Genomic DNA, 25,371 nt, shown 5'->3' with positions numbered 1-25,371 from the left:
TCATGTGCAATAATGTCATACCCATGTGCAATACTGTCATACCCATGTGCAATACATAATGTCAATCATATTGGTGCAATATTCTCCGTCCGTATAACTGCTGTAAATAAGAGTGTTACTATTGTTACTATTATTATTTTTACTTTTTATTAAGAATATTAGAGCTTTTCTATCAAGAGTGTTTTTTTTTTTAGTCTTCTATAAGTTATCTGTTCTTTTATTTCCGTGCCTTCTTTCTGTTGCAACACTGTAATTTCCCCATCGTGTGTCAAATAAAGGCTTATCTCATATAGTCTGAAGAACAGTCTAAAGTCTAAAACCTGAGTACTCCAGTAGGGGGCGGTAATGTGACACTTGGATACAACCGCCAGAAAACACCGAAGAAGAAGCAGAAGCAGAAGAAGAAGAAGCTCCGCCGCCGCTGCTCTGAACTTCCCCGGGAATGTCGCCTGTTTTCGGGATGTCGTCGCGTGTTCGGGGCTGGTTTCCGTGTCTTTCCCTCCTTGTCTCCGCAGAGTGTTGCGGCCGCTCACTTTAACGCCTTCTACCGGACTGTTGTCTGCGCTGTTTGTCCCGGTAACCCTCCCGGGACAGTCTCCCTGCTGCGGCCGCGCTCGGAGCCTCTCTCCCCCGGGCCTCGGAGCCTCTCTCCCCCGGGCCTCGGAGCCTCTCTCCCCCGGGCCTCGGAGCCTCTCTCCCACGGGCCTCGGAGCCTCTCTCCCACGGGCCTCGGAGCCTCTCTCCCCCGGGCCTCGGAGCCTCTCTCCCCCGGGCCTCGGAGCCTCTCTCCCCCGGGCCTCGGAGCCTCTCTCCCACGGGCCTCGGAGCCTCTCTCCCCCGGGCCTCGGAGCCTCTCTCCCCCGGGCCTCGGAGCCTCTCTCCCCCGGGCCTCGGAGCCTCTCTCCCACGGGCCTCGGAGCCTCTCTCCCCCGGGCCTCGGAGCCTCTCTCCCCCGGGCCTCGGAGCTCCGCGGGCGGCATGTGGAGTGCGCGGGCCGTGGCGGTGCTGCTCGTGTCGTGGCTGTTCGGGAGCTGCGTTTGGTGCTGGTTTCAGACGAACGGCGCCGTCAAACCGCAGACGCAGCACAGCGGGGACCGGAGCAGCGGGGACCGGAGCAGCGGGGACCGGAGCAGCGGGGACCGGAGCAGCGGGGACCGGAGCAGCGGGGACCGGAGCAGCGGACACCGGAGCAGCGGACACCGGAGCTGCTTCTGCCATGTAAGCCCCGCAAACCCCCACGCGTCCTTTCCACGCTCAGACCCGCGTCACTTTTAACGTTAGAACGCGAGAAGAAGCGGAACCGGGCTATTTCCGGGTTCGCGTTGCCCTGGAAACCTTCTAGAACCTTCGTGCGTCATGAAGTTACGTGAAAAACTGCACGTATTCCCAATGTATCGACAACAACAACAACTCCACAGTATTTTCTGACAGTTCGTCTTTAGAACGACAGTTTACGCACGAGAAAAGAAAACGGGCTGAAATGATTCTCCCGAGAAACAGGAAATGCGCTTGAATCAACGTGAAAAGTCTCAGACGCGACGCGCCGGCGCCGTCACGTCAAAGCGCGCGCAGTGACGCGTCTTTAGTCGCGTTTGTTGCCCGTGTTTTTTCGCTTAAACGGGTTTAAAAGTGTAAATAAGCGTGGTGTAACGTGATTGGCCGCCGTCGCCAGCGTCACGGCGCCGTCGGGAAACTACACACCGTGATTGGCTGGGAGGGGCGTGGGCGTGGCCACAGCGCTGACTGACGCAGAGTCACGCACGGGACTGGAGCGTAACAAACTCCTGAACTTGTGACTCACTACAGACGCTAATGAGGCGCTCAGGTGGAGTTTGGTGCTAGAATCAGGATCATGTCGTGTCAAAAGCGGGATTTAAAGTACAAAAGATTCAATTTAGCTTCATATGGACTTTAAATGTGACTAAATCTGGACTAAGTTTAGTTGTTTATTAAGAAAATGTCAGTTAAATCTGTTGTTGCGCTCGGACGAAATGTGCTCAGAGGATTCTAACCAAACTGGACCTGAACCGGGACTTAAATATCGTGCGGTCCAAGTGAAATATCGTGCGGTCCAAGTGAAATATCGTGCGGTCCAAGTGAAATATCGTGCGGTCCAAGTGAAATATCGTGCGGTCCAAGTGAAATATCGTGCGGTCCAAGTGAAATATCGTGCGGTCCAAGTGAAATATCGTGCGGTCCAAGTGAAATATCGTGCGGTCCAAGTGAAATATCGTGCGGTCCAAGTGAAATATCGTGCGGTCCAAGTGAAACGGCGTGTGAAATGTTGCGTGTTGCCGTGGCGATGCTTCTGCCTTTAGCGCTGATGAGGACGACGCTGTGGACGCAGGTGAGTGGCTTCCATATGCTCCCGATCACCACGGCGACGCGAGGGTCTACCGTGTACCGGAGAAGAGAGAGGGAGAGACATTCAACATTATTGCTGTTAATACAACATTTTATACTTTACTTTTTTAAACAAACTTTTTACATTGAGAATTTTAGTTCTGTCCTTCATTTAGAACTTTATTTTTTGCACAGAAAAATAAAATGTATCGTCATAATCGATCATTAATGAGTAACGATGTATTTCTTGACGTTTTTCTTTCCTTTTTCTCTTCTTTTTACAACTTTGTACGACAATCTGTGTCGGAGGCGGGGCCTGTGTCGGAGGCGGGGCCTGTGTGGGCGAGGCCTGTGTCGGAGGCGGGGCCTGTGTGGGCGGGGCCTGTGTGGGCGGGGCCTGTGTGGGCGGGGCCTGTGTAACTCAGATGTTTGTCATTCTCACTTTTGTTTTTGCCCTTTTTAATCTTCTCAAAGTTCTTCACTGACACGATCTCGACTCAAGAATGTGACTTTAGTTTATTTGTGCGACAGGAGCACCAGCGATCAGAGACATGACCCTGACGCCTGACCCTGACGCCTGACCCTGACGCCTGACCCTGACGCCTGACCCTGACCCTGACGCCTGACCCTGACGCCTGACCCTGACGCCTGACCCTGACGCCTGACCCTGACGCCTGACCCTGACGCCTGACCCTGACCCTGACGCCTGACCCTGACGCCTGACCCTGACGCCTGACCCTGACGCCTGACCCTGACGCCTGACCCTGACCCTGACGCCTGACCCTGACGCCTGACCCTGACGCCTGACCCTGACGCCTGACCCTGACCCTGACGCCTGACCCTGACGCCTGACCCTGACGCCTGACCCTGACGCCTGACCCTGACGCCTGACCCTGACGCCTGACCCTGACGCCTGACCCTGACGCCTGACCCTGACGCCTGACCCTGACCCTGACCCTGACCCTGACGCCTGACCCTGACGCCTGACGCCTGACCCTGACGCCTGACGCCTGACCCTGACCCTGACGCCTGACCCTGACCCTGACGCCTGACCCTGACGCCTGACCCTGACCCTGACGCCTGACCCTGACCCTGACGCCTGACCCTGACGCCTGACGCCTGACCCTGACGCCTGACCCTGACGCCTGACCCTGACGCCTGACCCTGACCCTGACGCCTGACCCTGACGCCTGACCCTGACCCTGACGCCTGACCCTGACGCCTGACCCTGACGCCTGACCCTGACGCCTGACCCTGACGCCTGACCCTGACCCTGACGCCTGACCCTGACGCCTGACCCTGACGCCTGACCCTGACCCTGACGCCTGACCCTGACGCCTGACCCTGACCCTGACGCCTGACCCTGACGCCTGACCCTGACGCCTGACCCTGACGCCTGACCCTGACGCCTGACCCTGACCCTGACGCCTGACCCTGACGCCTGACCCTGACCCTGACGCCTGACCCTGACGCCTGACCCTGACCCTGACGCCTGACCCTGACGCCTGACCCTGACGCCTGACCCTGACGCCTGACCCTGACGCCTGACCCTGACGCCTGACCCTGACCCTGACGCCTGACCCTGACGCCTGACCCTGACCCTGACGCCTGACCCTGACGCCTGACCCTGACGCCTGACCCTGACCCTGACGCCTGACCCTGACGCCTGACCCTGACGCCTGACCCTGACGCCTGACCCTGACGCCTGACCCTGACCCTGACGCCTGACGCCTGACCCTGACCCTGACGCCTGACCCTGACGCCTGACCCTGACGCCTGACCCTGACCCTGACGCCTGACCCTGACGCCTGACCCTGACCCTGACGCCTGACCCTGACGCCTGACCCTGACCCTGACGCCTGACCCTGACGCCTGACCCTGACCCTGACGCCTGACCCTGACCCTGACGCCTGACCCTGACCCTGACGCCTGACGCCTGACCCTGACGCCTGACCCTGACGCCTGACCCTGACGCCTGACCCTGACCCTGACGCCTGACCCTGACGCCTGACCCTGACGCCTGACCCTGACCCTGACGCCTGACCCTGACGCCTGACCCTGACGCCTGACCCTGACGCCTGACCCTGACCCTGACGCCTGACCCTGACGCCTGACCCTGACGCCTGACCCTGACGCCTGACCCTGACGCCTGACCCTGACGCCTGACCCTGACGCCTGACGCCTGACCCTGACGCCTGACCCCGACGCCTGACCCTGACGCCTGACCCTGACGCCTGACCCTGACGCCTGACCCTGACGCCTGACCCTGACGCCTGACGCCTGACCCTGACGCCTGACCCTGACGCCTGACCCTGACGCCTGACCCTGACGCCTGACCCTGACGCCTGACGCCTGACCCTGACGCCTGACGCCTGACCCCTGACCCCTGACCCCTGACGCCTGACTCCTGACGCCTGACCCTGACGCCTGACCCTGACCCTGACGCCTGACCCTGACTCCTGACGCCTGACGCCTGACTCCTGACGCCTGACCCCTGACGCCTGACCCCTGACGCCTGACCCTGACGCCTGACGCCTGACCCTGACCCCCGACGCCTGACCCCCGACGCCTGACCCTGACCCCCGACGCCTGACAGAAGTGCAGGGCTGTAACGATATACATACGCTCGCGGTGACGTCATACAGCTGGGACTTCCCCATGGCGGCCATTTTGAAAGGGGCACGCGATCTATATAAACCACCACGACTGCGTCCTTTTCCACGACATAACGAGCTAGGAATACTTTTACTATGTAGTCGACGTGCTGTTGTGCCCCTTTCAAAATGGCGGACTCGGTTGCTACTGCACAAGTTCCCAGATGTGCGAACGCATGTATGCAAATGTCTTTGGGTCATGTGAACGAGCTCTGGACACGTGGATTCTACAGACTGTGGTTGGTGTTTGCAGTTGACCGGAGAGCTGGACGACTGCTTCTGCGACGTGGAGAGCATCGACCTCTTCAACAACTTCAAGATCTACCCCAAGATCAAGAAACTCACCGAGAGGGACTACTTCAGATACTACAGGGTAAGAACCGGGTCTAAAGTGGGACTAAAGTGGGACTAAAGTGGGTCTAAAGTGGGTCTAAAGTGGGTCTAAAGTGGGTCTAAAGTGGGTCTAAAGTGGGACTAAAGTGGGTCTAAAGTGGGTCTAAAGTGGGACTAAAGCGGGACTAAAGCGGGACTAAAGCGGGACTAAAGCGGGACTAAAGCGGGACTAAAGCAGGTCTAAAGCAGGACTAAAGCGGGACTAAAGCGGGTCTAAAGCGGGTCTAAAGCGGGTCTAAAGCGGGTCTAAAGCGGGTCTAAAGCGGGTCTAAAGCGGGTCTAAAGCGGGTCTAAAGCGGGACTAAAGCGGGACTAAAGCGGGTCTAAAGCGGGTCTAAAGCGGGACTAAAGCGGGACTAAAGCGGGTCTAAAGCGGGACTAAAGCGGGACTAAAGCGGGTCTAAAGCGGGTCTAAAGCGGGTCTAAAGCGGGTCTAAAGCGGGTCTAAAGCGGGTCTAAAGCGGGTCTAAAGCGGGTCTAAAGCGGGACTAAAGCGGGACTAAAGCGGGACTAAAGCGGGACTAAAGCGGGACTAAAGCGGGTCTAAAGCGGGTCTAAAGCGGGACTAAAGCGGGTCTAAAGCGGGACTAAAGCGGGTCTAAAGCGGGTCTAAAGCGGGTCTAAAGCGGGTCTAAAGCGGGTCTAAAGCGGGACTAAAGCGGGACTAAAGCGGGACTAAAGCGGGACTAAAGCGGGACTAAAGCGGGTCTAAAGCAGGACTAAAGCAGGACTAAAGCGGGTCTAAAGCGGGTCTAAAGCGGGTCTAAAGCGGGTCTAAAGCGGGACTAAAGCGGGACTAAAGCGGGACTAAAGCGGGACTAAAGCGGGTCTAAAGCGGGTCTAAAGCGGGACTAAAGCGGGACTAAAGCGGGTCTAAAGCGGGACTAAAGCGGGACTAAAGCGGGACTAAAGCGGGTCTAAAGCGGGTCTAAAGCGGGTCTAAAGCGGGACTAAAGCGGGTCTAAAGCGGGACTAAAGCGGGACTAAAGCGGGACTAAAGCGGGTCTAAAGCGGGACTAAAGCGGGACTAAAGCGGCTCTCAAGTGGTTTCACTGCTTTACAGAGGACCTTTACTTCCTCCTCAGAACAGGAAGTGGCTCAATGCCACTTCCTGTTCTGAGGAGGAAGTAAAGGTCCTGTTGCCTTTAGTGCTTCTGTGGTTGTCGTGTCTTTTCGGAGCTCGTTTGGCGTCAGTTTGGATCCAGTTTGGCCTCATTCCTCGGCCTCAGTCGGAGCTGCTGCACCTCCACAGCTCGAGTGTCATAACATTACGCACATGTACGTCATTAAAACAAAACACAAACTCAACAGACTTAATCAAGGCTCAGTCATTTTAAACGGCACATTTCAGTCCGACTGAAGCGCTCGTTATTGCAGTGTTTTAATGCCAGACAAACATTTCAGTTATTTTGAAATTGTAATAATAAAATATAAACTAGATCATGTGCAATGGCTGAAGCCATTGCGAGTGTCTGCGTTCTTACGTAAAAGTACATGTGTGTAAGTAGTACTGGTAGTACTACAACAAATAACATTAAAACTAGCGCTAGCGGCTCACGCCTTCCGCCTGTCCATGTTTTCTGCTGCGTTTTGCTTCAAAACCAACGAGTAATTCAGTTGATGGTTGTGTTTGGAGATGGAATTGAGGCTAATTTAGTACTTAAATAAAAAATCTGCCTTTTTAATGAAAGAAAAGACCATTATTATTGGTACTTGGGGACGTGTACCGCGACGATGGACCGGATCTGGACTTGTAAAAACGTTTCGGTTCAGGTCCAAAAAAAACGAAACCCGGTAATTCGGTTCTGGACTCATATAAAATATAACATATTATATCCTTTTTGTTCGACATAAGTTTAAAGATGCGAGAGACGGGAGCGCCTCGTACGTGTGAGAGACGGGAGCGCCTCGTACGTGTGAGAGACGGGAGCGCCTCGTACGTGTGAGAGACGGGAGCGCCTCGTACGTGTGAGAGACGGGAGCGCCTCGTACGTGTGAGAGACGGGAGCGCCTCGTACGTGTGAGAGACGGGAGCGCCTCGTACTTGTGAGAGACGGGAGCGCCTCGTACGTGTGAGAGACGGGAGCGCCTCGTACGTGTGAGAGACGGGAGCGCCTCGTACGTGTGAGAGACGGGAGCGCCTCGTACTTGTGAGAGACGGGAGCGCCTCGTACGTGTGAGAGACGGGAGCGCCTCGTACTTGTGAGAGACGGGAGCGCCTCGTACGTGTGAGAGACGGGAGCGCCTCGTACGTGTGAGAGACGGGAGCGCCTCGTACGTGTGAGAGACGGGAGCGCCTCGTACGTGTGAGAGACGGGAGCGCCTCGTACGTGTGAGAGACGGGAGCGCCTCGTACGTGTGAGCGTGTCAGCGTGGTAAAGGGGCGGGGTCAGCGTGGTAAAGGGGCGGGGTCAGCGTGGTAAAGGGGCGGGGTCAGCGTGGTCTTTGATCTGGGTGTAAATATGAATGAAATAACTGTATTAATAATATAGTATAATAAAGTGTTATGTTGCGGTGTGATGTATTTGACATTAAGTAAATACAAAGTAAAGTTAAAGTAATATTGCTTAATTGCTGCAGTCATGCATTAGAGTTTATATTTTGTAATAGTATTTGTATTCTACAGTTGTTAAATATGGTCTGGTGTTTAATGCTGATAACATGATGTATTATTTTGATTTGTTGTGTAAAATATTTTCGTATTCTACTTTTGATACTGCTAAGTTGATGCTTTATTATAAACTAGACAAGTTGAGTTTATTTCACTGCAGTTAAGCCTTGTGTTTGGTAGTCGTCCTTGTTCAAGTGTCTTCAACTTAATTTAGCCTGAAGTGTCTTGTGTTTCGCTCTTATAACATGATGTAAATATGACATGTTCAGGTCTGAACCTGAACCTGGCTTTAGCTCTGCATCGCCATTCGTACTAGAGCTGACTTTACATCTGACCAGTCGCCCCCCCCCCCCCCCCGAGAGTCGCCCCCCCCCCGAGAGTCGCCCCCCCCGAGAGTCCCCCCCCCCGAGAGTCCCCCCCCCGAGAGTCCCCCCCCCGAGAGTCCCCCCCCCGAGAGTCGCCCCCCCGAGAGTCGCCCCCCCCGAGAGTCGCCCCCCCGAGAGTCCCCCCCCCGAGAGTCGCCCCCCCGAGAGTCCCCCCCCCGAGAGTCCCCCCCCGAGAGTCCCCCCCCCCCCCCCCCGAGAGTCCCCCCCCCCGAGAGTCGTCCCGCCGAGAGTCGTCCCCCCGAGAGTCGTCCCCCCGAGAGTCGTCCCCCCGAGAGTCGTCCCGCCGAGAGTCGTCCCCCCCGAGAGTCGTCCCCCCCCCGAGAGTGTCCCCCCCGAGAGTCCCCCCCCCAGAGAGTCCCCCCCCCAGAGAGTCGTCCCGCCGAGAGTCCCTCCCCCCCGAGAGTCCCGTCCCCCCGAGAGTCCGTCCCCCCGAGAGTCTCCCCCCCCCGAGAGTCTCCCCCCCCGAGAGTCTCCCCCCCCCGAGAGTCTCCCCCCCCGAGAGTCTCCCCCCCCCGAGAGTCCCCCCCCCGAGAGTCTCGTCCCCCCGAGAGTCGTCCCCCCGAGAGTCTCGTCCCCCCGAGAGTCTCGTCCCCCCGAGAGTCTCGTCGTCCCGAGAGTCTCGTCGTCCCGAGAGTCGTCGTCCCCTAGAGTGTTCTCCTCACGCTCTCCTCACGCTCTCCTCACGCTCTCCTCACGCTCTCCTCACGCTCTTGTGTTCCAGGTGAATCTGAAGCGACCTTGTCCGTTCTGGGCTGATGACAGTCACTGCTCCATCAAAGATTGTCACGTGGAGGCCTGCCCCGAGGCAAGTTACGCAGAAAGACTGCCACAAATACACATGACCAATTACAGCCCTGCTCATTCTCTCTCTGACCAATCATAGCCGCCGTCCCCTCATGTGACCTTTTTTCTCTACACAATACACCACAAAGAACCTCTTGCTCCCTCGGAAAGGACCTCTTGCTCCCTCGGAAAGGACCTCTTGCTCCCTCGGAAAGGACCTCTTGCTCCCTCGGAAAGGACCTCTTGCTCCCTCGGAAAGGACCTCCTGCTCCCTCGGAAAGGACCTCCTGCTCCCTCGGAAAGGACCTCCTGCTCCCTCGGAAAGGACCTCTTGCTCCCTCGGAAAGGACCTCTTGCTCCCTCGGAAAGGACCTCTTGCTCCCTCGGAAAGGACCTCTTGCTCCCTCGGAAAGGACCTCTTGCTCCCTCGGAAAGGACCTCTTGCTCCCTCGGAAAGGACCTCTTGCTCCCTCGGAAAGGACCTCTTGCTCCCTCGGAAAGGACCTCTTGCTCTTTCAGAAAGGACTTCTTGCTCCCTCAGAAAGGACCTCTTGCTCCCTCGGAAAGGACCTCTTGCTCCCTCGGAAAGGACCTCTTGCTCCCTCGGAAAGGACCTCCTGCTCCCTCGGAAAGGACCTCCTGCTCCCTCGGAAAGGACCTCCTGCTCCCTCGGAAAGGACCTCCTGCTCCCTCGGAAAGGACCTCCTGCTCCCTCGGAAAGGACCTCCTGCTCCCTCGGAAAGGACCTCCTGCTCCCTCGGAAAGGACCTCCTGCTCCCTCGGAAAGGACCTCCTGCTCCCTCGGAAAGGACCTCCTGCTCCCTCGGAAAGGACCTCTTGCTCCCTCGGAAAGGACCTCTTGCTCCCTCGGAAAGGACCTCTTGCTCCCTCGCTCCCTCGGAGAGGACCTCTTGCTCCCTCGCTCCCTCGGAGAGGACCTCTTGCTCCCTCGGAGAGGACCTCTTGCTCCCTCGGAAAGGACCTCTTGCTCCCTCGGAAAGGACCTCTTGCTCCCTCGGAAAGGACCTCTTGCTCCGTAAGGGTTTGTTCCTTCTTACGCCTTGTGAGCTGTAACTCTTATTTCCAAATAGATCCATTGAGTTTGTTCCTGTTTGTTTCCTTTCTGTGTGTGACATTTGTTTGTTTGTTTGTTTGTTTGTTTGTGTGCGTTTCAGAGCAAAGTCCCAGTGGGAATCAAGTCTGGGAACTACAACAAGGTGAGAAGAGTCGTCTTTAGAGCAGATTCATATCTGCAGCACTTTAAAGAGGATCATTTATAAAAACAGAAGCATCGTTGGGTTAATCGATAAATCTGATTATTATGTCACAATATCATAAGAATCATAATTAATATAATAATATTATTATTAATGGTGGTGTTGGTCTCTGTCCTGATTGGTTTATTCAATGTTTTTCAGTATTCTGAAGCGGCAAACTCTGAGTCTGAGTGTGAACAAGCCAACGAGCTGGGAGCCATCAACAGCACTCTGAGGTCTGGAGCCTAAAGCGGGACTAAAGCGGGACTAAAGCGGGTCTAAAGCGGGACTAAAGCGGGACTAAAGCGGGACTAAAGCGGGTCTAAAGCGGGACTAAAGCGGGACTAAAGCGGGACTAAAGCGGGACTAAAGCGGGTCTAAAGCGGGACTAAAGCGGGTCTAAAGCGGGTCTAAAGCGGGACTAAAGCGGGACTAAAGCGGGACTAAAGCGGGACTAAAGCGGGTCTAAAGCGGGACTAAAGCGGGTCTAAAGCGGGTCTAAAGCGGGACTAAAGCGGGACTAAAGCGGGACTAAAGCGGGACTAAAGCGGGACTAAAGCGGGACTAAAGCGGGACTAAAGCGGGTCTAAAGCGGGTCTAAAGCGGGACTAAAGCGGGACTAAAGCGGGACTAAAGCGGGACTAAAGCGGGTCTAAAGCGGGCCTAAAGCGGGCCTAAAGCGGGACTAAAGCGGGCCTAAAGCGGGCCTAAAGCGGGCCTAAAGCGGGCCTAAAGCGGGCCTAAAGCGGGCCTAAAGCGGGCCTAAAACATGTTGAGATGTTCTTCTCTGAGGGTGTTTGTGTTTGACAGTAACCAGAGTAAGAAGGCGTTTGCTGATTGGGCGAGACACGACGACGCCCAAGAACACTTCTGTGAGCTGGACGGTGAGACGGGAGGGCCTCTGACACACAGGGCGGGGCCTCTGACGCACAGGGCGGGGCCTCTGACGCACAGGGCGGGGCCTCTGACTCACAGGGCGGGGCCTCTGACTCACAGGGCGGGGCCTCTGACTCACAGGGCGGGGCCTCTGACGCTTCACAGGGCGGGGCCTCTGACGCTTCACAGGGCGGGGCCTCTGACTCACAGGGCGGGGCCTCTGACGCTTCACAGGGCGGGGCCTCTGACGCCGCACAGGGCGGGGCCTCTGACGCCGCACAGGGCGGGGCCTCTGACGCCGCACAGGGCGGGGCCTCTGACGACTCACAGGGCCGGGGCGGGGCCTCTGACACAGAGGGCCGGGGCGGGGCCTCTGACACACAGGGCGGGGCCTCTGACACACAGGGCGGGGCCTCTGACACACACAGGGCGGGGCCTCTGACACACACACAGGGCGGGGCCTCTGACACACACACAGGGCGGGGCCTCTGACACACACAGGGCGGGGCCTCTGACACACACAGGGCGGGGCCTCTGACACACACAGGGCGGGGCCTCTGACACACACAGGGCGGGGCCTCTGACACACACAGGGCGGGGCCTCTGACACACACAGGGCGGGGCCTCTGACACACAGGGCGGGGCCTCTGACACACAGGGCGGGGCCTCTGACACACAGGGCGGGGCCTCTCACACACACAGGGCGGGGCCTCTGACACACACAGGGCGGGGCCTCTGACACACAGGGCGGGGCCTCTGACACACACAGGGCGGGGCCTCTGACACACACAGGGCGGGGCCTCTGACACACACAGGGCGGGGCCTCTGACACACACACAGGGCGGGGCCTCTGACACACACACAGGGCGGGGCCTCTGACACACACACACAGGGCGGGGCCTCTGACACACACACACAGGGCGGGGCCTCTGACACACACACACAGGGCGGGGCCTCTGACACACACACACAGGGCGGGGCCTCTGACACACACACACAGGGCGGGGCCTCTGACACACACACACAGGGCGGGGCCTCTGACACACACACACAGGGCGGGGCCTCTGACACACACACACAGGGCGGGGCCTCTGACACACACACACAGGGCGGGGCCTCTGACACACACACACAGGGCGGGGCCTCTGACACACACACACAGGGCGGGGCCTCTGACACACACACAGGGCGGGGCCTCTGACACACGCACAGGGCGGGGCCTCTGACACACACAGGGCGGGGCCTCTGACACACACAGGGCGGGGCCTCTGACACACACACAGGGCGGGGCCTCTGACACACACACAGGGCGGGGCCTCTGACACACACACAGGGCGGGGCCTCTGACACACACACAGGGCGGGGCCTCTGACACACACAGGGCGGGGCCTCTGACACACACAGGGCGGGGCCTCTGACACACACACAGGGCGGGGCCTCTGACACACACAGGGCGGGGCCTCTGACACACACAGGGCGGGGCCTCTGAGACACAGAGGGCCGGGGCGGGGCCTCTGACACACACAGGGCGGGGCCTCTGACACACAGGGCGGGGCCTCTGACTCTCTCTCTCTCAGATGAAACGTCTCCAGATGCAGAGTACGTGGATCTGCTGCTGAATCCAGAACGTTTCACTGGATACAAGGGAAAGTCGGCCTGGAGAGTGTGGAACAGCATCTACGAGGAGAACTGCTTCAAGTGAGCCGGGACCAGGACCGGGATTGTGATCGGGACCAGGACTGGGACCGGGACCAGGACCGTAACCGGGACCAGGACCGTAACCAGGACCAGGACTGTGACCGGGACCAGGACTGTAACCAGGACCGTGACCAGGACCGGGACCAGGACCGGGACCAGGACCAGGACTGGGACCAGGACTGTAACCAGGACCGGGACCAGGACCAGGAGTGGAACCAGGACCGGGACCAGGACCAGGACTGGAACCAGGACCGGGACCAGGACCAGGACCAGGACTGGAACCAGGACCGGGACCAGGACCAGGACTGGAACCAGGACCGGGACCAGGACCAGGACCGGGACCAGGACCGGGACCAGGACCAGGACTGGGACCAGGACCGGGACCAGGACCAGGACCAGGACTGGAACCAGGACCGGGACCAGGACCAGGACTGGAACCAGGACTGTAACAAGAAGGTGTGGAACAGCATCTACGAGGAGAACTGCTTCAAGTGAGCCGGGACCGGGATTGTGATCGGGACCAGGACTGGGACCGGGACCAGGACCGTAACCAGGACCAGGACTGTGACCGGGACCAGGACCGTAACCAGGACCGTGACCAGGACCGGGACCAGGACCAGGACTGTGACCGGGACCAGGACCAGGACCGGGACCAGGACCAGGACTGGAACCAGGACCGGGACCAGGACCAGGACCGGGACCAGGACCAGGACTGGAACCAGGACTGTGACCGGGACCAGGACTGTAACCAGGACCGTGACCAGGACCGTAACCAGGACCGTGACCAGGACCGGGACCAGGACCGGGACCAGGACCAGGACTGTGACCGGGACCAGGACCAGGACTGGGACCAGGACTGTAACCAGGACCAGGACCAGGACTGGAACCAGGACCGGGACCAGGACCAGGACTGGGACCAGGACCAGGACCAGGACTGGAACCAGGACCGGGACCAGGACCAGGACCAGGACTGTAACCAGGACCGGGACCAGGACCAGGACTGGAACCAGGACCGGGACCAGGACCAGGACTGGAACCAGGACTGTAACAAGAAGGTGTGGAACAGCATCTATGAGGAGAACTGCTTCAATTGAGACAAGTCTATAGTTCCTCCTCGGTCTATAGTTCCTCCTCGGTCTATAGCTCCTCCTCGATCTATAGTTCCTCCTCGGTCTATAGTTCCTCCTCGATCTATAGTTCCTCCTCGGTCTATAGTTCCTCCTCGATCTATAGCTCCTCCTCGGTCTATAGTTCCTCCTCCTCGGTCTATAGTTCCTCCTCCTCGGTCTATAGTTCCTCCTCCTCGGTCTATAGTTCCTCCTCCTCGGTCTATAGTTCCTCCTCCTCGGTCTATACTTCCTCCTCCTCGGTCTATAGTTCCTCCTCCTCGGTCTATAGTTCCTCCTCGATCTATAGCTCCTCCTCCTCGGTCTATAGTTCCTCCTCGGTCTATAGTTCCTCCTCCTCGGTCTATAGTTCCTCCTCCTCGGTCTATAGTTCCTCCTCCTCGGTCTATAGTTCCTCAGTCTCAGCGGTGCTTGTGTTTCAGGCCTCGCTCCGTGTATCGGCCCCTGAACCCTTTGGCCCCGAGCCGAGGTGATGATGACGGTGAGTGAAGCACAGTTGAACACATTTATGACGTTTATGACGTTTGACGTTTATGACGTTTCTTTCTTGACTCGTGTTTTGCAGGAGAAGTTTTCTACAACTGGCTGGAAGGTTTGTGTTTGTGTCGTCGTCATCACTGCATCATCATCACTGCATCATCATCACTGCATCATCATCACTGCATCATCATCATCACTGCATCATCATCATCACTGCATCATCATCATCATCACTGCATCATCATCATCACTGCATCATCATTATCACTGCATCATCATCACTGCATCATCATTACTGCATCATCATCGCATCATTACTGCATCATCATCATCATAATCACTGCATCATCATCATCATCACTGCATCATCATAGCATCATCATCACTGCGTCATCATTACTGCATCATCATCGCATCATTACTGCATCATCATCACTGCATCATCACTATCACTGCATCATCACTGCATCATCATTACTGCATCATCATCGCATCATTACTGCATCATCATCATCACTGCATCATCATAGCATCATTACTGCATCATCATCACTGCATCATCATCACCACTGCATCATCATCACTGCATCATCACTGCATCATCATTACTGCATCATCATCGCATCATTACTGCATCATCATCGCATCATTACTGCATCATCATCACTGCATCATCATCACTGCATCATCATCACCACTGCATCATCATCACCACTGCATCATCATCACCACTGCATCATCATCATCACTGCATCATCATCATCACTGCATCATCATCATCATCACTATCACTGCATCATCATCACTATCACTGCATCATCATCACTATCACTGCATCATCATCATCATCACTGCATCATCATCATCATCATCACTGCATCATCATCACTGCATCATCATCACTGCATCATCATCATCATCACTGAATCATCATCATCATCACTGCATCATCATCATCATCACTGCATCATCATCATCATCACTGCATCATCATCATCACTGCATCATCATCGCATCATTACTGCATCATCATTACTGCATCATCATCACTGCATCATCATTACTGCATCATCATCACTGCATCATCATCATCATCTCTGCATCATCATAGCATCATCATCACTGCGTCATCACTGCGTCATCACTGCGTCATCATTACTGCATCATCATCGCATCATTACTGCATCATCATCACTGCATCATCACTATCACTGCATCATCACTGCATCATCATTACTGCATCATCATCGCATCATTACTGCATCATCATCATCACTGCATCATCATCACTGCATCATCATCACCACTGCATCATTATCACTGCATCATCACTGCATCATCATCACTGCATCATCATAGCATCATTACTGCATCATCATCGCATCATTACTGCATCATCATTACTGCATCATCACCACTTCATCATCATCACTGCATCATCATCATCACTGCATCATCACTGCATCATCATCACTGCATCGTCATCACTGCATCATCATCATCATCATCATCACTATCACTGCATCATCATCACTATCACTGCATCATCATCATCATCACTATCACTGCATCATCATCATCATCACTATCACTGCATCATCATCATCATCACTATCACTGCATCATCATCATCATCACTATCACTGCATCATCATCACTGCATCATCATCACTGCATCATCATCATCACTGCATCATCATCATCACTGCATCATCACCACTGCATCATCATCACTGCATCATCATCATCACTGCATCATCACTGCATCATCACTGCATCATCACTGCATCATCACTGCATCATCACTGCATCATCACTGCATCATCACTGCATCATCATCATCACTGCATCATCATCATCACTGCATCATCATCATCACTGCATCATCATCATCACTGCATCATCATCATCACTGCATCATCACTGCATCATCATTACTGCATCATCATCGCATCATTACTGCATCATCATCATCACTGCATCATCATAGCATCATTACTGCATCATCATCACCACTGCATCATTATCACTGCATCATCATCACCACTGCATCATTATCATCACTGCATCATCATCATCACTGCATCATCATCATCACTGCATCATCACTATCACTGCATCATCACTGCATCATCATTACTGCATCATCATCGCATCATTACTGCATCATCATCATCACTGCATCATCATAGCATCATTACTGCATCATCATCACCACTGCATCATTATCACTGCATCATCATCACCACTGCATCATTATCACTGCATCATCACTGCATCATCATCACTGCATCATCATAGCATCATTACTGCATCATCATCGCATCATTACTGCATCATCATTACTGCATCATCATTACTGCATCATCACCACTTCATCATCATCACTGCATCATCATCATCACTGCATCATCATCACTGCATCGTCATCATCATCACTATCACTGCATCATCATCATCATCACTATCACATCATCATCATCATCACTGCATCATCATCATCATCACTGCATCATCATCACTGCATCATCATCATCATCACTGCATCATCATCATCATCACTGCATCATCATCACTGCATCATCATCATCATCACTGCATCATCATCATCACTGCATCATCATCATCACTGCATCATCATCATCACTGCATCATCATCATCATCACTGCATCATCACCACTGCATCATCATCACCACTGCATCATCATCACCACTGCATCATCATCATCACTGCATCATCATCATCACTGCATCATCATCACTGCATCATCATCACTGCATCATCATCATCACTGCATCATCACTGCATCATCACTGCATCATCACTGCATCATCATCATCACTGCATCATCACTGCATCATCATCACTGCATCATCATCATCACTGCATCATCATCACTGCATCATCATCATCATCACTGCATCATCATCATCATCATCACTGCATCATCATCATCATCGTCACTGCATCATCATCATCATCGTCACTGCATCATCATCATCACTGCATCATCATCATCACTGCATCATCACTGCATCATCGTCACTGCATCATCATCATCATCACTGCATCATCATCATCATCATCACTGCATCATCACTGCATCATCATCATCATCACTGCATCATCATCACTGATCAGCCTCTTTCACTCGAGCTTTAAACTTGTTGTTTCTCCAGGTCTGTGTTTGGAGAAGAGAGTCTTTTACAGACTCATCTCTGGCCTCCACAGCAGCATCAACATCCACCTGAGCGCAGAGTACCTGCTCGATGGTATTACACTGTTATTACACTGTTATTACACTGTTATTACACCTGAGCGCAGAGTACCTGCTCGATGGTATTACACTGTTATTACACCTGAGCGCAGAGTACCTGCTCGATGGTATTACACTGTTATTACACTGTTATTACACCTGAGCGCAGAGTACCTGCTCGATGGTATTACACTGTTATTACACTGTTATTACACCTGAGCGCAGAGTACCTGCTCGATGGTATTACACTGTTATTACACTGTTATTACACCTGAGCGCAGAGTACCTGCTCGATGGTATTACACTGTTATTACACTGTTATTACACCTGAGCGCAGTACCTGCTCGATGGTATTACACTGTTATTACACCTGAGCGCAGAGTACCTGCTCGATGGTATTACACTGTTATTACACCTGAGCGCAGAGTACCTGCTCGATGGTATTACACTGTTTATTACACTGTTATTACACCTGAGCGCAGAGTACCTGCTCGATGGTATTACACTGTTTATTACACTGTTATTACACCTGAGCGCAGAGTACCTGCTCGACGGTATTACACTGTTATTACACCTGAGCGCATGGTTTATGACCCTTTGTCTTGGTTTATGACTCTCTTTGTCTCTGGTTTATGACAGTTTATGACTCTCTTTGTCTTGGTTTATGACTCTTTGTCTTGGTTTATGACTCTTTGTCTCTGTGGTCAGAGGGCTGGGGCCGCTCGGTCTGGGGGCCAAACCCGGCAGAGTTCCGGCGCAGGTTCGACTCGTTGGAAGGGACGCGGCGGCTGAAGAACTTGTACTTCCTGTTCCTGATCGAGCTGCGAGCGCTGTTCAAAGTGGCTCCGTACTTCGAGCGCTCTGTGGTTCATCTCTACACGGGAAAGAGTCAAGAAGATCAGAGGACCAAAGATCTGCTGCTGCGGCTCTTCACCGAGATCGGGTCAGAACGCACACGCTGACATACGCGCGCTGACACAAGCACGCGCTAACACACACACACAGCATGCTAACACCCCACCCTACTAGCATGCTACAGCATGCTAACACCCTACTAGCATGTTACAGCATGCTAACACCCTACTAGCATGTTACAGCATGCTAACACCCTACTAGCATGTTACAGCATGCTAACACCCTACTAGCATGTTACAGCATGCTAACACACTACTAGAATGCTACAGCATGCTAACACCCTACTAGCATGTTACAGCATGCTAACATCCTACTAGCATGTTACAGCATGCTAACACACTACTAGAATGCTACAGCATGCTAACACCCTACTAGCATGCTACAGCATGCTAACACCCTGCTAACACCCTACTAGCATTATTTTATTATTATAATCTTATCTTTATCTTTTTGTTTTTATTTATCTTTTTATTTTATTTCCCCCCCTCCATTCCCTATTAAGATATGAGAGGAGTTTTGTTCATAAGAGTTTTTCTTCTATTAAGAGTGTTTTTTTGAAACTTCCTATAATCTGTCCTTTCCTCCTGTTTCTACTGCAGTCGCCTCTGAGGCCGAATGAACAATGTCTGTCAACAACCACATGTCCCTGTGTGGACAACATGTCCCTGTGTGGACAACATGTCCCACATGTCCCTGTGTGGACATTAAAGGATTATCTTATCTTATGGGTGTGAATATATTAAAGGTCTGTGTGTCTGCACTTAGGGCTTTTCACATGCACTTTGACGAGAAGTCCATGTTCGCCGGGAACACTCTGGAGGCCAAGACCCTGAAGGTGAGACCAGGACCAGGACCAGGACCAGGACCTTCTGAAAGAGTCTAAAGGTCTTTGTTCTTCTGCAGGAGGAGTTCAGGCTTCACTTCAAAAACATCTCCAGGATCATGGACTGTGTCGGCTGCAGCAAGTGTCGTCTGTGGGGGAAACTACAGGTCTGAACCGGGCGAGGGGGGCGGGGCCAAGAGGGGGCGGGGCCAAGAGGGGGGCCGGCGAGAGGCTGTAAAATGTAAATTATGTTCTGGTCCTGGGTCTGGTCCTGGGTCTGGTCCTTGTCCTGGTCTAGACCATCTGCTTTTGACACCGTGGACCCTCCTCCATCGCCTCCGATCAATAGTTGGACTTTCTGGACCACTCGACTGGTTCTGGTCATGTCTCACGGGCAGGACAGAGTTTGTGACCCCAGGGCAGCTCAAGTCATTACCACATACAGTCGGCTGCGGGGGCCTCAAGGGCCGGTCCTCGGGCTGACCCTCTTCACCCTCTTCACCCCCCCATGACCTTCATCATGACCTTCATCATGACCTTCATCATGACCTTCATCATGACCTTCATCATGACCTTCATCATGACCTTCATCATGACCTTCATCATGACCGACCCTCATGATCTTCATCATGACCCTCATCATGACCTTCATCATGACCGACCCTCATGACCGACCCTCATGACCTTCATCATGACCATCATGACCCTCATCATGACCTTCATCATGACCATCATGACCCTCATCATGACCTTCATCATGACCGACCCTCATGACCCTCATCATGACCTTCATCGTGACCCTCATCATGACCTTCATCATGACCTTCATCATGACCGACCGTCATGACCCTCATCATGACCTTCATCATGACCCTCATCATGACCGACCCTCATGACCCTCATCATGACCTTCATCATGACCCTCATCATGACCCTCATCATGACCTTCATCATGACCTTCATCATGACCCTCATCATGACCGACCCTCATGACTGACCGTCATGACCCTCATCATGACCTTCATCATGACCCTCATCATGACCTTCATCATGACCTTCATCATGACCCTCATGACCTTGATCATGACCCTCATCATGACCTTCATCATGACCCTCATCATGACCTTCATCATGACCTTCATCATGACCCTCATGACCCTCATCATGACCCTCATCATGACCCTCATCATGACCCTCATGACCTTCATCATGACCCTCATCATGACCTTCATCATGACCCTCATCATGACCTTCATCATGACCTTCATCATGACCCTCATGACCTTCATCATGACCCTCATCATGACCCTCATCATGACCTTCATCATGACCCTCATGACCTTCATCATGACCCTCATCATGACCCTCATCATGACCTTCATCATGACCTTCATCATGACCTTCATCATGACCCTCATCATGACCCTCATCATGACCCTCATCATGACCCTCATCATGACCCTCATCATGACCTTCATCATGACCCTCATCATGACCCTCATCATGACCCTCATCATGACCTTCATCATGACCCTCATCATGACCTTCATCATGACCCTCATGACCTTCATCATGACCCTCATCATGACCCTCATCATGACCTTCATCATGACCCTCATCATGACCTTCATCATGACCCTCATCATGACCCTCATCATGACCTTCATCATGACCTTCATCATGACCCTCATCATGACCTTCATCATGACCCTCATCATGACCTTCATCATGACCCTCATCATGACCCTCATCATGACCCTCATCATGACCCTCCTCATGACCTTCATCATGACCCTCATCATGACCTTCATCATGACCCTCATCATGACCTTCATCATGACCCTCATCATGACCCTCATCATGACCCTCATGACCCTCATCATGACCCTCATCATGACCCTCATCATGACCTTCATGACCCTCATCATGACCTTCATCATGACCCTCATCATGACCTTCATCATGACCTTCATCATGACCCTCATCATGACCTTCATCATGACCCTCATCATGACCTTCATCATGACCTTCATCATGACCCTCATCATGACCCTCATGACCTTCATCATGACCCTCATCATGACCCTCATCATGACCCTCATCATGACCCTCATCATGACCCTCATCATGACCCTCATCATGACCCTCATGACCTTCATCATGACCCTCATCATGACCTTCATCATGACCCTCATCATGACCTTCATCATGACCCTCATCATGACCTTCATCATGACCTTCATCATGACCCTCATCATGACCTTCATCATGACCCTCATCATGACCTTCATCATGACCCTCATCATGACCCTCATCATGACCCTCATCATGACCCTCATCATGACCTTCATCATGACCTTCATCATGACCCTCATCATGACCTTCATCATGACCCTCATCATGACCTTCATCATGACCTTCATCATGACCCTCATCATGACCTTCATCATGACCCTCATCATGACCCTCATGACCCTCATCATGACCCTCATGACCTTCATCATGACCCTCATGACCTTCATCATGACCCTCATGACCCTCATCATGACCTTCATCATGACCCTCATGACCTTCATCATGACCCTCATCATGACCCTCATCATGACCTTCATCATGACCCTCATCATGACCCTCATGACCTTCATCATGACCCTCATGACCCTCATCATGACCTTCATCATGACCCTCATCATGACCCTCATCATGACCTTCATCATGACCCTCATCATGACCTTCATCATGACCCTCATCATGACCCTCATCATGACCCTCATCATGACCCTCATCATGACCTTCATCATGACCCTCATCATGACCTTCATCATGACCCTCATCATGACCTTCATCATGACCTTCATCATGACCCTCATCATGACCTTCATCATGACCCTCATCATGACCCTCATCATGACCCTCATGACCTTCATCATGACCCTCATGACCCTCATCATGACCTTCATCATGACCCTCATCATGACCCTCATCATGACCCTCATCATGACCTTCATCATGACCCTCATCATGACCCTCATGACCTTCATCATGACCCTCATGACCCTCATCATGACCCTCATCATGACCTTCATCATGACCTTCATCATGACCCTCATGACCTTCATCATGACCTCTTTCTGTCCATTACAAACCTCGGTGTCAGATTTGATTCACATCTCACTTTGGACTCCCACCTCCGTCACCTCCTGTGAGGTCTCTTTCCTCCACATTAAAACATTGCATAGCTCCGCCCCTCCCTCGCCCGACGCCTTTGTCTCCTCCTGATTGGACCAGGGCAATGTCCTCGTCAGGATCCTGGTCAAACTCTACAAAAGCTGCAACTGGTCCTGACGAGGAGGCGCACCTGGTCCTGACGAGGAGGCGCACCTGGTCCTGACGAGGAGGCGCAAATATGACCCCATCACTCCAGGCCTCAGATCCGTCATTAGCAACAAAGAATTCAATACAAACTCTTGTCTCCTCAGCTACCAGGTCACACATGGAACTGCAGTCCATTGGAATGTAAAGCACATTACAAATAAAATTTCCTCCTCCTCCTCCTCCTCCTCCTCCTCCTCCTCCTCCTCCTCCTCCTCCTCCTCCTCAGACTGAGGGCCTGGGCACGGCTCTGAAGATCCTGTTCTCAGAGCGTGAGATCCAGAGTCTCTCTGAACACAGTCCATCCAGAGGATTCCAGCTCAGCCGCCAGGAGATCGTGGCTCTGGTCAACGCCTTCGCCAGGTGAGGAGGAGGGGAGAGAGAGGAGAGAGGAGGAGAGAGGAGGAGAGAGGAGGAGAGAGAGGAGAGAGGAGGAGAGAGGAGGAGAGAGGAGGAGAGAGGAGAGAGAGGAGAGAGGAGGAGAGAGAGGACAGAGGGGAGAGGGGAGAGGAGAGTGACTCATTTGGACTGTCTCTGTTTCACAGATTGTCCACGAGTATTCACCAGCTGCACGACTTCCGCTCGATGTTGAACGAGGAGACGTGACATCATCAGAAGGGGGCGGGGAAAGTGCGGTGGGAGGATCCAAAATGGCTGCTGTGAGGGCTTCATAGGAAGAACATGTGTCTCAGAGCGTTCTCTGGACTTTGGAGGACAGAAGAGGACTTTAGGACCGTCTGCTCTTCACAGCCTCTGCTGGTGTCAACATGAACTGCACTGTGCCACGCCCTGTGCCACGCCCGACTTTTCTGCTGTTTTAGACCAATAGGAAGCTTCCACGTGAATCTGGTCACAATGTTTGCACTTTTAGGAACTAAACCAGGACAAAACTTTACAAGGAATTAACCAGGACTAAACCGGGACTAAACCAGGACTAAACCAGGTCTAAACCAGGACAAAACTTTACAAGGAATTAACCAGGACTAAACCGAGACTAAACCAGGTCTAAACCAGGACTAAACCAGGACTAAACCAGGTCTAAACCAGGTCTAAACCGGGACTAAACCAGGTCTAAACCAGGTCTAAACCAGGTCTAAACCGGGACTAAACCAGGACTAAACCAGGTCTAAACCAGGACAAAACTTTACAAGGAATTAACCAGGACTAAACCGAGACTAAACCGAGACTAAACCAGGTCTAAACCAGGACTAAACCGGGACTAAACCAGGACTAAACCAGGTCTAAACCAGGTCTAAACCGGGACTAAACCAGGTCTAAACCAGGTCTAAACCGGGACTAAACCAGGTCTAAACCAGGTCTAAACCGGGACTAAACCAGGTCTAAACCAGGACTAAACCAGGTCTAAACCAGGACTAAACCAGGTCTAAACCGGGACTAAACCAGGTCTAAACCAGGACTAAACCAGGACTAAACCGGGACTAAACCAGGTCTAAACCAGGTCTAAACCAGGTCTAAACCAGGACTAAACCAGGACTAAACCAGGTCTAAACCAGGACTAAACCAGGTCTAAACCAGGTCTAAACCAGGTCTAAACCAGGACTAAACCAGGTCTAAACCAGGTCTAAACCAGGACTAAACCGGGACTAAACCGGGACTAAACCGGGACTAAACCAGGTCTAAACCAGGTCTAAACCAGGTCTAAACCAGGTCTAAACCAGGACTAAACCCGGACTAAACCGGGACTAAACCAGGTCTAAACCAGGACTAAAGCTTTAAGTCCAGACGCTGCAGGTGAAACAGAAAATATCTAAAGTTAAATTTAAAGATCTTTTTTAAAAAAAAAAAAAATCTTTTAAAGATCTCAAAGTGAAACTTCTTCTCCAAAATGAAGACATTTTCTGTGTAAAAACGACCGAAACGGCTCATATTTGGGACGTTTAAATGTCTTCTTTTTGTCCACATTTTAGACACAAACACATTTACAGAGGATTTTGTATTTCTGATGGAGTTTGTGACAAATCTGGCCTCATTTATCAGACTTGAGCGTCTCTGTGGGAGGAGCATGTCTCTGTGGGAGGAGCATGTCTCTGTGGGAGGAGCATGTCTCTGTGGGAGGAGCATGTCTCTGTGGGAGGAGCATGTCTCTGTGGGAGGAGCATGCAGCGTCTGGCCTTCGTTTTAGGATTGTTCAAACTGATATAGGACTAAAAACCTGAAGGGCCCCCCTGGAGAGCCCCCTGGAGAGCCCCCCTGGAGAGCCCCCCTGGAGAGCCCCCTGGAGAGCCCCCTGGAGAGCCCCCTGGAGGGCCCCCCTGGAGAGCCCCCTGAAGGGCCCCCCTGGAGAGCCCCCTGGAGGGCCCCCCTGGAGAGCCCCCTGGAGGGCCCCCCTGGAGAGCCCCCTGGAGGGCCCCCCTGGAGAGCCCCCTGAAGGGCCC

General features: G+C 53.2%; 1 protein-coding gene across 3 annotated transcripts; it reads left to right on the top strand.

The window, feature by feature from the left end:
* Positions 1 to 576: 576 nt before the first annotated feature.
* Positions 577 to 24,322, top strand: ero1b (endoplasmic reticulum oxidoreductase 1 beta). 3 transcript variants are annotated; one of them, XM_072463501.1, is made up of 17 exons: positions 577 to 625; positions 967 to 1,120; positions 1,199 to 1,218; positions 5,251 to 5,370; positions 9,109 to 9,192; positions 10,346 to 10,387; positions 10,589 to 10,662; positions 11,237 to 11,310; positions 12,880 to 13,000; positions 14,550 to 14,608; positions 14,693 to 14,719; positions 17,789 to 17,881; positions 18,574 to 18,808; positions 19,546 to 19,615; positions 19,684 to 19,770; positions 23,205 to 23,338; positions 23,521 to 24,322. In XM_072463501.1, the coding sequence occupies exons 2-17, from the start codon at positions 979 to 981 to the stop codon at positions 23,579 to 23,581; spliced, it is 1,443 nt and encodes a 480-aa protein (XP_072319602.1). In that variant the 5' UTR covers positions 577 to 625; positions 967 to 978; the 3' UTR covers positions 23,582 to 24,322. The 3 variants fall into 3 exon arrangements, with proteins under 3 accessions (XP_072319602.1, XP_072319600.1, XP_072319601.1); XM_072463499.1 differs by having other exon boundaries at positions 967 to 1,091; positions 1,182 to 1,218; positions 23,521 to 24,321; XM_072463500.1 differs by lacking the exons at positions 577 to 625; positions 967 to 1,120; positions 1,199 to 1,218 and adding an exon at positions 2,257 to 2,347 and having other exon boundaries at positions 23,521 to 24,318.
* The last annotated feature ends 1,049 nt before the right edge of the window (positions 24,323 to 25,371 follow it).

This window comes from Eucyclogobius newberryi, unplaced genomic scaffold, assembly GCF_026437365.1.
Source record: "Eucyclogobius newberryi isolate DKJ021-1_F unplaced genomic scaffold, fEucNew1.0.hap1 SCAF_4, whole genome shotgun sequence".
In the NCBI taxonomy this organism is placed as follows: domain Eukaryota; kingdom Metazoa; phylum Chordata; class Actinopteri; order Gobiiformes; family Gobiidae; genus Eucyclogobius; species Eucyclogobius newberryi.
The sequence above is the reverse complement of the archived record's forward strand: the minus strand, read 5'-3'. Positions and strand labels throughout refer to the sequence as shown.

Coding starts and splice junctions, on each gene's coding strand:
- ero1b (XM_072463501.1), top strand. CDS start 979: ATGTGGAGTGCGCGGGCCGTGGCGGTGCTGCTCGTGTCGTGGCTGTTC. Junction 11,311..12,879: donor ACACTTCTGTGAGCTGGACG/GTGAGACGGGAG, acceptor TCTCTCTCTCAG/ATGAAACGTCTCCAGATGCA. Junction 19,771..23,204: donor GTCTGTGGGGGAAACTACAG/GTCTGAACCGGG, acceptor CCTCCTCCTCAG/ACTGAGGGCCTGGGCACGGC.